The sequence below is a fragment of the Phascolarctos cinereus genome, unplaced genomic scaffold, assembly GCF_003287225.1.
Source record: "Phascolarctos cinereus isolate Bilbo 61053 unplaced genomic scaffold, phaCin_HiC Scaffold_4;HRSCAF=312, whole genome shotgun sequence".
In the NCBI taxonomy this organism is placed as follows: domain Eukaryota; kingdom Metazoa; phylum Chordata; class Mammalia; order Diprotodontia; family Phascolarctidae; genus Phascolarctos; species Phascolarctos cinereus.
In genome coordinates, this window is record NW_027555847.1 from 83,633,048 (window position 1) to 83,649,504 (window position 16,457).

The 16,457-nt window shown below is 39.4% G+C and overlaps 1 protein-coding gene across 2 annotated transcripts in view; it reads left to right on the plus strand.

The window, feature by feature from the left end:
* The window catches only part of POC1A (POC1 centriolar protein A), a 175,202-nt gene that overhangs the window by 51,634 nt on the left and 107,111 nt on the right, over positions 1–16,457 (plus strand). For both annotated transcript variants that reach the window (XM_078152335.1, XM_020971567.2), the window contains exon 8: positions 14,527–14,595. In XM_078152335.1, the coding sequence (XP_078008461.1) occupies positions 14,527–14,595 (69 nt within the window). The remainder of the gene's footprint in view (positions 1–14,526; positions 14,596–16,457) is intronic.

Sequence of the window (16,457 nt, forward strand, 5' to 3'; positions counted from 1 at the left end):
GAGGATGCACATCTTCTTGAGAAATCAAAGAAGGTTTGGAGGAGATGGGTGTTTTATGGGTCTTGTAGGACAGGTTGAATTTTGAAAGGTATAGATGTGGGGAGGGTAAGGTAAGATGTGGGGGTATACTGAGGAGTGTAGGTGGTAGTGTAGTAGTGAGGAGTATAGTAAATAGTAGAGTAGTGTTGTTTCAGGAGTGAGGTATTAAGGTTTGAAAGATAGATCAGGGCCAGATTCTGGAAGGCCTTGAAGGCTAGACTGAAGATCCTAGGTTTGATTTGGTAGGCAGTGGGGAGCCATGCTTTAGAAAGACCAAACTGGCCATAGTGTGAGGGAGAAGAAAATGGAAGCCGGGCTATCAGTTAAGAGGCAATTGCAATTATTTGAAAAGGTGGCTAGAAAGGGATGAATGTGAGAACTGTTGGGGAAAAAGCATCAACAGAACTTGTCATTTGATTGAATATGGATAGCGAAGTAAGAAATAACACCAAGGTTTCAAGCTTAGTGACTGCTGAAGGTAGGGGTGTCATAAACAGAAGCAGAGAAGTCAGGAGGAGCTGGTTTTGTGGTTGAGAGGGGTGGAGATAATGAATTTGGTCTTGGGCTTGTCAAGTTGGATACTTGGCAGGAAATTCTGGTGTAGATGTGTGATAGTCATTTGGAAATGAGATGAGAACTCTGTAGAAGTTGACTGTCAGGAGCAGATTGCAAGGGATGAAGGAGTGAGAGGGTAAGAAAGTGAAGAAAGACATCGTGAGTATAGAGTGTCCTTTCTGGAGGTTTGGTGGTAAAGGAGAGGTAAGAGAAGATTGAAGGCAGTTCAACAGTAGGAGCAGAAGGGCAATGCTTGATTGGTCAGACTTGATACAGAATATAGAAGAATATCAGAGCTGGACAGGAATTTAGAGGTGATTTAGAGATCCATCCCCTTACGACGTCAGCTGTAGAAATAGGCCTGGAGAACTTACCCAATGCCGTTGGTTAACACCTTGCAGATTTCTTCACCTGAGCAAAGGTCATGAACCCTCTTTCTATCATTTGGAACTGGGAGTACTAGACTAGAAACATGGATTTTTTTATTTTTGGGGAATGAAATATAATATAGAATCATAGCCATTTGTTTTAGTCCCTTGTAGCTATATTTGTAAGAGGCTGGTGGGTGGGAGGAAGTTAAATTTGGTGCTTCAGTTGTGTTTGCGTTTGCTTGTTCACTTAGACTGTATATGGCCACAGAACTGGATGCATTGTGTTGTAAAAGTGATTTTCACATAGTTCACATGTTTAGCTGTTCTAGCATAAAGGTTATATTGTACTGGCATGAACTCTTTAGAATGTTTCTGCCTACCCCATAAACCCCCTTCCCTCCCCAACCTAGCTCCCACCTCCCCCTGTTGTGGACTTTCACCTGCTCTCCTCAGCACATGTTTCCTATTGCATGTGTCTCTTCTATCTTGGACTGTAGGCTCCACAAGAGGAGGAAACATGTCAAATTATCTGTGTATCCCCCACAACTTTGGTGCAGAAATTTCCACACAGAAGGAACTGAGGAAGTATTTGTTGAATGAATGAATGAAATGAAAGGTGAGGGGGAAAGGGTGAAACTCTCTTCTCCTATGAGAGGGGTTAACAGATACCCTCTTGACCCAAGGGAAGGGAGTAGGAGAAAAGAGTGACCAGGGTTGTAAGGAGGAGTTTCAAAACTCTTAATGATCAATCACAAAACCTCCAGAATCTACCAAGATATTTTTAGCTGTTCTGACTTCTCCCTGTAACCTCCATGAAGGAGGATTCAGGGGTGGAGAGGAAGGGAGTAAGTAAGCCTTGGGGAACCAAAAAGCAACTGCAGTTTTCCCCAATTCTCTAGTGCTGAGAGAATTGACAGAATTGGGCATACACTTCCAGATAGGACGTTTGTCCTTGTCCTCTGTGCTGCAGAAGGTGTACCCAGGTCCATGGCCTTGAACTGATCCAGTGGACCGAGAGCCTGATAACTGTCTGCCAGAAAAGCACCTCCAAGCCTTGGTGCTTGGAGAGTGACACCAACTGCAGAGCAAGAAAGGAGCAGAGGGGCGACGCTTACATACCTTCCAGTCTTGGCTGGAGAAGAACTTGGGGTTAGGCAGTTTCCCCGTATGAACCACCAAAATGTTGAGGTTTAGTGGTATGGATCCCAAAATCAGAACATGTGGATCCTGCCCCAAAAGAATTCGACCCAAGCCTTCTTTCAGCCAAAGACAAGGATTTTTAGAACGTCAGTCATATTGGGTCTGAACATTAGTAAGCTATTGGCTAGATTATAAGAATCTGAGCCTGACGGAGGATTCAGGGGTGTAGAGGAGGACCTCAGGAAATATTTGTTGAATAAATGAATGGCCCGGTTTTGTTGTAATGCAACATTATTGCAATGAAACTGTTTCTGAAAATTGTCACAAAGCATGAAGATGGAGATGCTTTAAGCAGCACTTTTGAAGCAGCTTGGATCCCTCCCCTACATTCCCCCCCCCCAATTCCTAAGTCTTCTGCTCTTTTGTTTTTGCTTTGGAAAATTGGTCAACATTTTGGGTAGATTTCTCTGGGCATGTTGGTTGGGGTGTTTGAGAATGGTAATAACAGGTCAAAGAACTGATCCATTTGGGCTCAGCTCAGCTCTCCTTTCTTTCTCTACAATGCAGGTGCCTGAGAGAGAGTAAGTAGTGTGTCATGGGCAGGAATTAGATAAAGCATCTACATCACTAGATCATTTTAAAGTTGACTTAGATACACAGTTACTATGAGTTGTCTGCTGCCAAAACAAGGTTGGTTCGAAATGTACTGGAAATCGGCAAGACTGAAGAACTTGTCAGAGACTGAAGCAGGAGAGAGTGAGTGATGATGTCAAGGGTTGAGAAGAAGAAGAGAATGGGAGAAGAGAGCTCATGTTTGAATGGCCTTAGTTTTATCAATTAAAACAGGCAAGGTCCTCAGCTAAGAGAATGGGAAGAGAGAGAGGTATGGAAGAGGCCTTGAGAAGGGGAAAAAAGTTCTGGAATAGCTTCTGTGAGGAGAGAGATAGGTCGTGAATTAGGAAGAAATCAAAGGACTGTGTTTCTACAGTGAGGTCCCAGGTGAGGTTGTACCTAGATAGCACAGTTGTAAGACTACTTCCAGCTGCATTCGGCATTTTTTGAGTAGGAGCAGAGGATGAGGATGGTGAAAGTAATACAGGGCCCAGGTTTGGTGGTGAATGGGACAAGGGAGTAAGGGATTTAATAGTAGAGGATGACTTAGAGTTGAAATGGCTAACTGTTGGGTTGATTTTGGGGAGAGAAGGAAAATGAAGTCAAAGCGGTGATAATAGCCTGAGAAAGCATGGAAATGATAGGAAATTGTGATCATTTAAGGGAATGTTAAGAGTTTATAGTTGCTTGGTAGAACACCTGTGAATATTGTTGAGATGAAGTGTGTGACCATCCTGATGGTTGGCTGAATTGGAATGAAGAATTAGGTCATGGCATTTAAGGAGGCTGAGGTATTAAGAGGTTAAAGAGTTTGAAAGAGTATCTTTGTGGATACTTAAGTCCCTTAGTATAAGGGATTGGGGAAGAGAGGAAGATGGTGAGCTTAAGAATGGAGGGGGGATGATCTGGAAGTTGGTACAACCTTTATAATTTAGATTGGGTGGAAAATTTTGACTAAATGAATGTCAGAGAAAGAAAGATTGCTGAGTGGAGGAAAAGGGTAAATCTAGAAATGACATTCAGGAGCAAGGGGTCAAAAAAGGAAATATAGTTCATTTAGCATGGCCTTTTTCCTTTAAAAATTTTTTTATTATGAAATAAACAAATCCATATAGGAAGAATGGGGAAAAAAGGTTATATATGAAATGGAATATCTTTAACATGCTATCTTTGTAACTTCTCTGCTGTCCTATGTGTCTTTTTTTTTATGTTTCATGAAAGCTCTTTCTTTCCTTATTTTTCTTTTTCACTGCTCATTCATTCCCATCTACAAATCTCTCTACTTCCAGCATCCTCCTCTCCCCCAAAAAGCCTTCCCTTGTAACAAATGAGTTTATGGAAAGCCAAATAAATTTATACATTGGTTGTGTCTAAAAGCAGGTCTCATTTTTCCACATCTAGTCTATTATCTCTCTGCCAAGAGATGGGAACTATAATTCATCATTAATCTTTTGAAGTTGTGATTAGTCGTTGGATTGATTAGTTCTTAAATCTTTCGAAGTCATTTTCCTTCATGTTACTGTTGTCATTATATGAATTGTTTTACTGATTCTGATTCTGTGAGAGTCTTCCAAGTTCCTCTTAATTGCCTTTCATCATTTTTTATGATGCGATATTACAAACATTTCCCAATTGATGGGCATCACCTTTATTTCTAGTTCTTTGCTACTACAAAAAAGTAGTACTATAAATATTTTTTAAAAATTTTTATTCATTTTAAACTTATATACAAAACAAGAAAAGAAAAAAGAACATTGCCATGTACATAGCAGAACTTAAGAGAGGATTCAATATAAAAAAAAATTTCCATTTCAAGAAAACCTTTGTTTTCAAAGCTACCTAGCTTTTCTTTGCTTCCGTTTAGGTTTTCTTTTGTTCTCTGTGGTGCACTTTTTACTTTATTTTACAAATATTTTTGTTTGTATGATTCCTTTCTCTCTTTCTTTGACCTCTATGGGGCATTACGGTGACTGGCCTATTCTGAATGAAGCTATGCTGGCTTTTATTGATCCTAGATTCCTTTTTAAGGGCTCAAGGAGCCCTTAACTAACATATTTTAGAATTTTACTAGAAATAGAAGTCAGATATAGTGGTCTATAGTTTGTAGATTTGACCTTCTTTCCTTTTTTGAAAACTAGGAACATTTGCCATTTTTTAGGCCCATGACACCTATCTCTATTCATCATGGTCTTTCAGTGATCACAAACAATGGCCTAGTGATAATGTTTTCCAATTCTTTCAGTCCTCTTGAATGTAGTTCTTTTGGGTCTGGTGACTTGATGTCCTTAAGAAGAGGGAGGTACTCTTTTTGCTTGTCTGGTGCTTCACTTCTCTCTTTTGTTTTTATTCAGTTCAGTTTTTTGTTCTGTCTTTCCCTAGTCCCAATATAATTTTCCTTAGAAGAGACAATAGAAGCAGAGTATAAGTTACATAGTTCAGTTTTCTCACCATCATCTATAATACTTCAAGCAACTATTCAGTCCTTTCTTTGGTCCTTTTTTGTTGTTGTTCTTAGTAGTATTAATCTCCAAACTCAGCTCATTCTGAACTTTAGTGCTACTAATATAATTCTTTTAGGCTGTTCTTCAGTTCTGTGTCCTTGCTTCCATGTTATCTATGTATCTTTAAAATATGAGTAATCAGTCTTTTTAGACTGCTTTCTGAAAAAATTTTTTTGGTAGCCTTGGAATCTCATTCTTTTTTTGGGGGGGGGCAATTGGGGTTAAGTGACTTGCCCAGGGTCACACAGCTAATAAGGGTCAAGCATTTGGTCTGAGGCCAGATTTGAACTCAGGTCCTCCTGACTCCAGGGCCAGTGCTCTATCCACTGCGCCACCTAGCTGCCCCTTGAAATCTCATTCTCGAGAGCTTAGTACACCTCTGGGGCTAGCTTCCCCCACAAAAATATAGATCCATTGGATCCTACCTATCCTTCCTTTGAACCCTTTGAAATCTGATCTCTCAAAATGTAGGAGGCATCTTGGACTTCAATTCAAGCACTTATTGAAGGCGCACTATGTGCTAGACACCACGCTGGGCACTGGGAATCCAGGGACAAAAACGAAGGAATCCTTGTCCTCTGCTGACGGAAAACAGCATGTACCCATATGAGCACACACAGCATACACGCAGAGAAGGTACAAAGTAATTTTGTACAGGGCTGGAGGAGCAGGAAGCATGAACGGCAGAGCGGATTGGAAGGAACCTATAGGAGGGATTAAGTGACTTGCCCAAGGTCACACAGCTGGGAAGTGTCAAGTGTCTGAGGTTGGATTTGAACTTAGGTCCTTCTGACTCCAGGGCCAGTGCTCTGTCCATGGCTTTGAAGTCCGTTCTCTCAGAACCTTTCTGATGGAAGGAGCATTTGTAGTCTAGATGCCAGTAGTTTCTCCTCCAGCACCAATTCTTCTAAGAATATTGCATACCTGATCAGCATTATATACCCAGTATGACTATGTAATTAGTAATAATAACAAATAATAGCAGCAGAAACAGCTACAAAATCTAAAAAAAATAGAAATTTAAAAAAGCTTTAGAAAAGGATATAAACAATCATTTTGTACTACCATATCAAAGTATTTTAAACGAAACTAATGGAAATTTACAGTTTTGTCATTTTGGAGGTTCCTATTCAAGAATTGCAGTGTATGTTTGATTAAGTGTATACTTTTTTTTTTAATAGACAAAAATTACCTATGGGCACAAAATTGAAAATTAGCCCCCTAGAGATATGTTGTAATGGTAGCATCAGAATCAAGATCCTGTAGCAACTTTGGAGTATCTCGTGTGGCCACTGTTACAGCAGAGAAAAAAACCTGCCTTGGGGTTGTTATGCTGTATTATGGTTCTGCTGGTTTATGTTGGACTGAAGCTAAAAAAAACCTCATTAAGCTAAGCCAAATTTGATCCGTCATTCAGAAACATAGTCCCCCACCCCACACTACCTCTGCCTTTATGTTGCACTAACATCTCAGGTTTTTGTTCTGCCTTTTCTCAGTTCCAAAATCATCCTTCTTAGAAGAGACAGCTGTTATAATTGGAGTTGATTGACTTCTTGCTTCATTTGCCACTCCAGCCAGAACTTTGTCTTGGGCTTCAGCTATGCATTAAGGCTTGAAGGAAAGTTTATATTGGAGTCCATATTAGGATTTTAGATAGGGCTGCTGAAAGGCATATCGATAAATTGTCGTATCAGTTTGAATATTAACCACATTTCCCCCCAAATCTGGGATTTCTAAAACATCAGTGAGACCTACAGTTGGACTCTTAGAAGTGGATACTAGTGTTAATGACATTGTGGGAAGATGGGGAAGTTGAGAACAACAGTGAAGAAGATGAAAGTGCATCAAATTGTTATAAAGTAGGTGAATTCAACAAGAAGTGCTTATTAAATAAACACCTGTAATGTGTAGTATCTTGGTCTCTTGGGAATTCTGGGGAATGTGCAATCCAATTTATGAGTTCTGGGATAGGATGTCATTTTGAGATGGTGCAGGTTTAATCTGGCTTTGTTATTCCCCTGTGCTTATGATTACTCAAAAATACCCTTGAGACCCATAGGAGGTGAAACAATTCCTAGGTGTCTTTCCATCTCCTCCAAAAAACCACCTCAGAACAAACAAAAACACTCTAGAATCTGTATGTCTATACATGCTTGTTTCTGTCATTTGGCTCCATACTTGTGTGTACACATGTGTGGTTTGAGATAGATCTGGTTATGACCCATCTTCCAAAGGTATATTAAAGGTGCAACATTAGCTCTGTCCGTAACTGTCTTTGAACAAGCACTGAACCTCTAGTACTTGTAAGTCTCCCTGAGCTCCTAGCCTTCTCTGTAACCCTATAGCTCTTACTGGGCTAAAATATCTAGCTAAAGGCTTCAATATCCAGCAGTCACTTGAAATGCACACTTGAAATTGTTCTCTGACTAGTTCTGCTGTCCCCTTCCTGAGGGGTTTTTAAAGAGAAATTGATGGCTAGAACTCTGAGCCTTCAAATTGAGTCACTGTTCCTGATCCTGATCATTCAGTCAAATAAGTATCAGGTGCCTTGACATCATGGGAGCAATTAAGGAATAATGAAGCAAAGACGTGATTTTATGTCATAAGAAAAGTTGCAATCAAGGTGGGGAGACAAGACTAATACATAGAAACCAACATCCTTCATCTGCCTGCAGTGCTGGGACTTCTAGCCTGTGTGCTAGTCTGGGAGCCAAGGAATCAGAGTCAGATGCGTAGGCTGGGCATCCCTCAGGCACTGTGTGCTCAGGGCCAGAGTGAGCTGTCGGGTTGCATCATTCTTTGAAAAGTAGACATGTCGTTTTAGGAGTCTGTTTTTTTTTTTTTAATAAGTTTTAGTGGACATTTTCTCTTTCTTGCATCACTATAGTTAACCCATATATCCCTTTCCTTTCCTCTCCCAAGCGAGCTAATCAGCACAATTGATTGATAAATTGAAAAAGTCTAAATACATGTGTAATATTTACCACCTGTGGACCTTCCACGTCCACAAAGGGGTAGGTTGGAACTGTCTTCTCATAGCTTCATTTGAGTCCTGTTTGATCTTTTAGATTTTGTTATGTGTGTGAGTCCTTTCCATTTACATTGTTGTAGTTCTTGGGTATATTGTTTTCTTGGCTGTTTTTAATTCACATAGACCTTTCCAGTGTTTGTTGTCATTGCGCATATCATTTCTTTTTTTTTTTTTGGTAGGCAGTGGGATTAAGTGACTTGCCCAAGGTCACACAGTTAGTAAGTGTCAAGTGTCTGAGGTTGGATTTGAACTTAGGTCCTTCTGACTCCAGGGCCGGTGCTCTATCCATGGCGCCACCTAGCTGCCCACACACATCATTTCTTACAGCACAATATTACATGATATTTATGTACCACAATTTGTTCAGCCATTGCCCAATTTGAGGAACATCTATGTTGTTTTTCATTCTTAGCTATCACAAAAAGTAGGGCTACAAATATTTTGTAGTATATAGGTACTTTCTTCTTACTGATGGCTTCCTTGGCCTAGTAATGGTGTCTCTGGTTCAAAGGGTATGGACATTTTAGTCACTTTATTTGCATAATTCCAAATTACTTTCCAAAATGGTTATAGTAATTCACAGCTCTAACAACAATGTATTAGAATGCCTGTCATCCACCAACTTGTCCAACACGGAATAAAATAATGCCATTTTTTATCCTTTTTGCCAATTTTTAGGGTTGTTTTGATTTGCATTTCTCTCATTATTAGTGATTTGGATCAATTTTTTCATGTGGTTGTAAATATTTTGTGGTTCTTCTTTTGAGAACTGTTTGTTTTTGACCATTTATCTATTGCGAATCAGCTATTAGTCCTGTATGTGTTTGTTAAGTGTTTATATATCTTGGATATCAAACCTAATCAGAAAAATTTGGCAGAATCATTTTTTCCCATTCAACTAATTACTTTCTTATCCTAGATGCATTGATGTTGTCTGTGCAGAAATTTTTTAGTTTCAAGTAAGCAAAGTTACCTATTTTGTCTTTTGTAATCACCTCTATTTTCCAGTTAAGAACACATCTCCTACCCCTAGCTATTATAGTACAATCTTAAATATTAAGGTCATGTATCCATTTAGAACGGATTGTGAAGTGTTGTTGGTCTAAGCCTAATTTCTGCCAGACTGCTTTCCAGTTTTTCGAGCATTTTTTATCAGATAAAGAATTTTTCCCTAGGTAATTTATGTTTTCCACTTTATCAAACACTGAGTTAAGTTCAATTGAGTTCTGTTGTTTCAAATTCTCCCTTGTCTTCTCTTTTCCACTGAAGTACATCTGAATTTTTTAACCAATACCAGATGGTTTTGATGACTGCTTCTCTATAATATAATTTGAGGCCTAGAAGTGCTTTTCTCCCTTCACCCTTTTTATCATTTCCTTGATTTTCTAGATCTTTTGTTTTTCAAATTAATTTTATTATTTTATTGAGTTCTATAAAGTAACCGTTTGGTAATTTGATTAGTATAGCATTAAAAATGTAAATTAATTTTGGTATTTTCATTTTTTATTATATTAGTGCAGCCTAGCAATGAGTGCTGAATATTCCCCTAGCTATTTAAGTTGTTGTTTTTCTTTAAGGAGCATTTTGTAATTGAATCTGCACAAGTCTTTTGTGTGCTTTGGGAGGTTGATCCCTAGATATTTTTGTTGTTGTTGTTGTTCATTTTTTTCAGTCATGTCTGACTCTTTGTGGCCTCATTTGGGGTTTTCTTGGCAAAGATGCTCTAGTGATTTGCCATTTCCTTCTCCAACTCATTTTACAAATGAGTAAACTGAGACAAATGGGGTTAAAGTAGTGGAATTTCCCTGTCTATGATTGCTTTTTGTGTTTTGTTGTTATTATATAGAAAAACTGTTTTTGAGGTTTTGTAGGCTGCATATTTGCTAAAGCTATTGGCTCAATTAGTATCTTTGCTGATTCCCTGGGGTTTTCCATCATATCGCTAGCAAACAGGGGTCGTTTTATCTCCTCTTTACTCTCTTTATTCCTTTAATTTTTTCTCTTTGTCCTATTGCTATTGCTAGCATTTCCAGAACTGTATCAAATAATGATGGAGAGAGGGGGCATCCTATATTTTGAAAAAGAGTCTAGCACATCCTCATTATATTTGGTGCTTGCTTTTGGTTTTAGATAGGTGCTTTTCATGACATTTAAAAGGTTCTCTCTATGCCTATATGGGATTATTCTATTTTTGTTAAATCATTCAAGTGAGAGACACATTATAGCTGAGATTTTTCCTTCCTGACCCAGAAGTCCACACTTATTTATTGGTAGCCTTTGCCTTTTTGATAAACTGGGTGTTCCCTCCCAGACTAGTTAGCTCCTGGTACCTTCTCTGCTGCTATCACTGAAGGCTTTAGATAGAATGAGGAGATTTTGCAACAAAAACTGCCCCTGGTTCCAAATATCTTTTCTAGGTAGTGTCCCATTTTCACATCCTGTTTATTGAAATCCAGCATGTAGTTCAGTAAAGGGAAGTAATCAAGGGAATAGGCTGTTTGTAATTGGGGTCAATCAAATATATTCTTTCATTACTTAGACATAAGTCTAGTGTTTAACTCTCTTTGGAATGGATTCCTACCCTTCTATGAGAGAGGCTATAATATCCCTTTTGAAATCGTCCCCATTTGTGTGGGGTGATGATGATGCTGATGATGCTGATATCTAACATTTATGTAATGCCGTCAAGGTTTGTGAACACTTTGCATATATTATCCCATTTGTGAAATTTCTAGCAGAGTCCTAACACACTTACAAGTGTTCCCTGAAGTGGATGTGAGCTTTTATGTTCTTCTCAATGCATTATTTGACTATCTAAGGACCGCTTTAGAAAGAATGAATCTGATCTACCTATGGTACTGTATTTTTACTGAACATTAGCAGTGAAAGACTTTTGTTATTGATGTCTATTCCTCTATAACTGGTGTACTACTCCAGTAACAAACATTGCTTCTGAGTGTCCTGGGGACTGTAGCAGGAAGGGGTTGGGAGCAGCATACCTGGTCATGTTAACACAGTAACAAAGTGGATTACCCTGAAATGACAGTCTAGATCTTTCCCAACTACTACTAATTCTACTGTCATTTCTTTCTTATTTCCTATTTATTCTGTATGTAGCTTGTTTGTACATATTTGTTTGCTTCAGGGACTGTCTTTTGCCTCTTTATGTATCCCCAGCACTTAACGCAGTACCTGGCATATATTAGGTGCTTAATAAATTTTTATCAACTGACTAAGTTGGCCAGGTGCTAGCTCTTTGGGTGACAATATTTTAGTCTCTATGAGTGCCTGTCCTAGTTGGTCCTGAGAGTATATTATGCCCCTGATTCTCAAAGTTTATACTAAAATATAGAATGCCAACCCAACCTTAGAGATCTGATTGCCTCTGTACTGAAAACTAACTACAGAGGTGGGGATAGTTATACTTGACTTATCACACTTTTCCAGACAAGTGGGCTGCTTTCCTCTAATGACCTATTATTCTTTTCAAAGAACTCTTTTGCATAGCATATGAGACATGAAAACTTTCATTTGGTAAACATTTCCAGTAGTTGAGAAGGAATTTAGTAACTCATGGTTTTTGTTTCCATCAAACATTAGAGCACTTGACCTGTCTTGCTGAACCCACTCAGCAGGGCACAGAATGCAGAACTCTACCACCAAATGTTTATTGGATGAGGCTCACACTTTTTTTAATGCACAATCAGCTCTTAATTAGAGGTTCATGGGATTTGAGTGACTCTTGTCAAAGGCAAAAAAAAAAAAGACTAGTGGCTGTAGTTGTGGGTTGGTCTAGGCAGGGTCTCAGTTTGTAGCTAGGCCACTTTGGGAGCTTATATGATCTTCCTAGAACATCTGGCTGACATTTGGCCTTCCCGAATAGGATGTGATCCTGAAAATGGTCAGAGAATTAGAATTCCATTTGTATTCTTCTTTCTTGTGACTGTGATTCCGCTCTTAGAACTTTGTTTTGACACCCAGTGTACCCAACTTGACATTTTGTGGTCATGGCTGAATGGGGCCAGGCAACGAACTGAACTCAGCAGTATTGGTTCCTGAAACCTCTTAGAAACTAACCCTAGCTAGAAACCTGCGCTGAGGCAGCCTGTTCTTTAGTTGGGCTTTTGGATACTTTTTCCTTCCCTCTGCTTCTTGACCTCCCCCCCTTCCCTTCCCTTCCCTTCCCAGTAATTGGCCAATTTCCCATGTCTATGGATAACATGATGAAATGTCATATTTAAAATCTGGCTTTGCCATGCACTCACTGTGTGATCACGGACAGGTCGCTTCACTTTCCTCTCTTCAGTCGCCTTATCTGATGATAATTCTTTTTCCTGTCTTCCATAGTTGTTATGATAATTAGATGAAAGAATTATATAAAGCAGTACAAAGCTATTATTAACTTGTTTGTGACAAAAACATGATTGTCCAAATACGCCTGATGGAGGATGTTCCAATGGGAGAACTACCCCAGACTCTCTCTTAGCCCTGGGCGTGAACAGTGAGGTGCTCCTGTAACTCCTCTACCATACTTTTGGCCATTTGAGAACAGCCACCTTAGCAGCAGATGTATGGGAGGCATCTCCGTTGTTCTCTGCAGCATGTTAATTCATCCAGCTTTGATTCCCACTGTCTTTGCTCGTGTGTTAGGCTTGTGGCTAGAGGGAGTGGGATACTGTGGGCACCTTGGATCCACAGACAGTTTTGTAATCATTCAGTGAGAAGTAGGCTAGCCATATTCGAAGAAGCTAAACTTGTGGATGCTTATAGGTCTTTCTAGAATACTACCTGTGACACTCCTGTCCCATTCCATTTCTTTTTGACAAAAGAGTCCAAATTTCATATGTCTTGATTATTCTTCAGTGCCAGCTATTACTCAGAGAAACCTCCAAGATGCTTAAAAGATGAAGGTGTTGCTAGAATCAGAAGGGTTAAGATTAATGCTGCGTGAATAAACAACAGTAGTGTACATTGGGGAAACAAGGCTGTTTTGGGGAATGTCCCTAAATTTCGAGGTTGATGTCAAGGAGGGAAACCATGTCTTTTTTCATGTCCTCAGAGACTGAACCAGATGGTTGCAGACTTGACTGAGTGTAGCAGTGCTGGCAAGCTAGAGGCATTCCAGCTGTGCACTTTGGTGAATTTTGCTTCAGTTCCCTGTACAACTTGGAAACGTGAAATATAATTTATTCTTTGACTGGGGACTACATGGGATGCTTCATGGGCTATTTCTTTTTTAAAAAATTTGCTTTTTTTAAAAACATTACTTTTCATGAAAAGCCTTTTGCTGTCCAGAGAACCATCTGCAGTAATAAAGAACATGCGGAGGGGTGGTGGGGGAGAAGGGGGATGTTAGGCAAAATATGAGGGCTTGAGCTACAATAGTGCTTATGCAAGTAGAAGGAAGAAGACAGATATGAGAAATATTGTGAACGTAGAAATGACAGGATTTAACAGCTGATTAAATATGATGAATGAGGAGTTGGTGATAACAGTAAAACCTGGGTGACTTCAAGGATAGTGTTGCCCCTGGGTGAAATGGGAAGTTTGGAAGAGGCTAAGGTTTTTGGGGGAAATGAATTCAGGTTTTAGATGTGTTGAATTTAAGATGTCTACAAGGTATTGAGTTTGAAATAGCCAGTAGACAATTGAGATGTGAGACTGGATCTCAGGAGAGAGACTAGGACTGCATGTGTAGATTTTTTTTTTTTTGGCAATTGGGGTTAAGGGACTTGTCCAGGGTCACACAGCTAGTGTCAAGTCTTTGGTCTGAGGCCAGATTTGAACTCAGGTCCTCGTGATTTCAGGGCCAGTGCTCTATCCACTGCACCACCTAGCTAACACTGCATATGTAGATTTAGGAGTCGTTAGGCTTAAGGCCTTTAGTCATAAGGCCTTAGGCCTTACTAGAGAGTTAACTGAGGTGGGAATTCTTTAGATGGAAAGTAGAGATGGGAAAGAGTCTCTTGGAAGCAGGATAGCTCTTTTGATATTGGCAGGGAGAAGGGGACCAGATGTGGGGAGCAGAGTGGAGAGAGCAGGTAGAGATTATTGGTATTTTTCTGGAATTATGAGTCATCCAAAGATCAGGTGAGAGATGCATAGTAGGATGCCGTCCTCCTGCTCAAGATTCAGTCCTGAGGAGAGAATTACGTATATTTTAAAATCTTTGCATTAGTACCAGTTTAACACAAACTTTTCTTGTTTCCATGTTATGATTTAGTATCATTCTCTTTCTTTTTCTCCTCCTTCTCTCTCTATTCCCATTTAATAATAGGGGCCAGCTACCTGTGTTGCCTTTTCAAGATCAGGGGAATTATTTGCTTCTGGAGGTGTTGATGAGCAAGTAAGTATAAACATCTGTCTGGCACACATTTGGGCTACAGACGGTGAGGCCATACCACTCTCTCTCCTTCGTGTTCTGAAACCTGTGGGCTTTAAAATGAGGTGCATTCTCTGATTAGAAAAAATGGCAGCCTTCAAGACTAGCTGCTTCCATTTGGTAAAACAAGGTGTATTATACTTAGAGTCTTCTCCCCTGTCCTTGTTTTTGGGGATTTCTTCTTCCTTGTCTGTTGTATAGAGGAAAATTAAGTACGTGAGAACATAGGTTGGATTTGATGCAACATGGCCAGTATAAGAATTTGAATTTTTAAATGTACATTTAGTTCTTTCACATGCTAGAGCCTTTAACAGATAGATATCTTAAGCTCATTAATGTAAGCACCAGCTTTGTCAGTATCCATAGCTTGAAAATTTATAAAACCTGTAAAAGTTCCTCTGGTCTTAGAGAATGCTTTGATTCTACTTGGTTATGATATCATGATATTATGGGGGTGAATCTAAGTTTCTGTTGCCATTTTATTAGAAAGGAAAATGGAGACATAGAATGTGAGGTGAATAGTAAAGTCACAAAACCAGTTTTGAACTTGCTTCTGAGTCCCAGTGCCTGTGAATGAAGAGGACAAGTGTGGAGCTCTTCATTCTGTAATTCTTCTTCTTCCCCCCATCAAATAAACATTTATTAAGCACCCACATTGTGCCAGCCACTGTGCTAGGGATACAAAAAGAGACCATAGACAGTCCCTGCCCTCAGTGAGCTTATAATCTACTGGGACAGGATTTTAGAATGGATCCACTTAATACTTGGGCGAAGATTTCTTTTCTGTTTTGTTTTTTTCCTTGCCTAAACACAAACAGTCCGAAGCCACTCCATACTCCCAAGAATGCTTGAAAAAGTTTCATTCTGTAATTCTCGACTTTTTCCAGGCCAGCATTCTTTTCCTCACTAGACTCATGCTGATGATTGATTGTTTTGCAACTTCCCTCACACTGTTTGATTAGGTTTTTGGTTGTAGTTTGCCCATGAACTGATTGGCTGCCTTCCTTTCATTATGTAGAAGCTGTAACATTTTAAAAACTATTACTCCTCCCTCCCTGTGTATTTGTATTAAAAACATACGTGCTACATGTATTTGTCTCTCTGCTTTTTCTCCCCTTTGAGTTTTTTTTAGCCCTTTAGTCCTACTTCATCTTACCAAGATTGGATTGCAAAAGATATAAAGTATTTTCTGAATCCCTGTCCTATGGCAGTGTAGTCCAGTGTCAGGTACCTTTTGACTGGTCAAAAAATATTTTACTTGAATTAGAGTGGCTCTGTCCAGATTGTGACTATTTCTTTAAGGTAACAGACCAACCCTCACGACCTTCAAAACTGACATAATCCTGAGAAAGGAGTGAGCTCTTGATATGTTATTTCTTTTCAACTCTTAGTGGGCTCACGTTTTTCCGATGAATAGCCAAATGAATGTATGGACCTTTAAAAGTCATTAAGCCTATAAAAGTTACCCTTAATCTGCAGAATGCATTGATTCTTCCTGCACTTCTCATTACCACCCCCTGATAATTCAAACTGCTGTTCTGCCCCTACTCCCCAGTCACTAGGATGAGAAAACCCAAGGATCTAACTGCTAAAAATACACAGCTTTCTAGGAAAACCAAACAGCAAGGGAATAGCAAACAGTTTTTCTCTTTTGTTTAGGCCCACTGGTTACCTGCCTTTGTGGCTGCTACTCAATTTTCCTCCTACTTCTTAAGTGTGTAGAGGCTTATTTCCACAGCCGAATAAGACCCACATATGGTTTGATATATATGCATGCATCCCTACATGTGTGCCCATGTGTATGCAATTGTATGTACATATATACA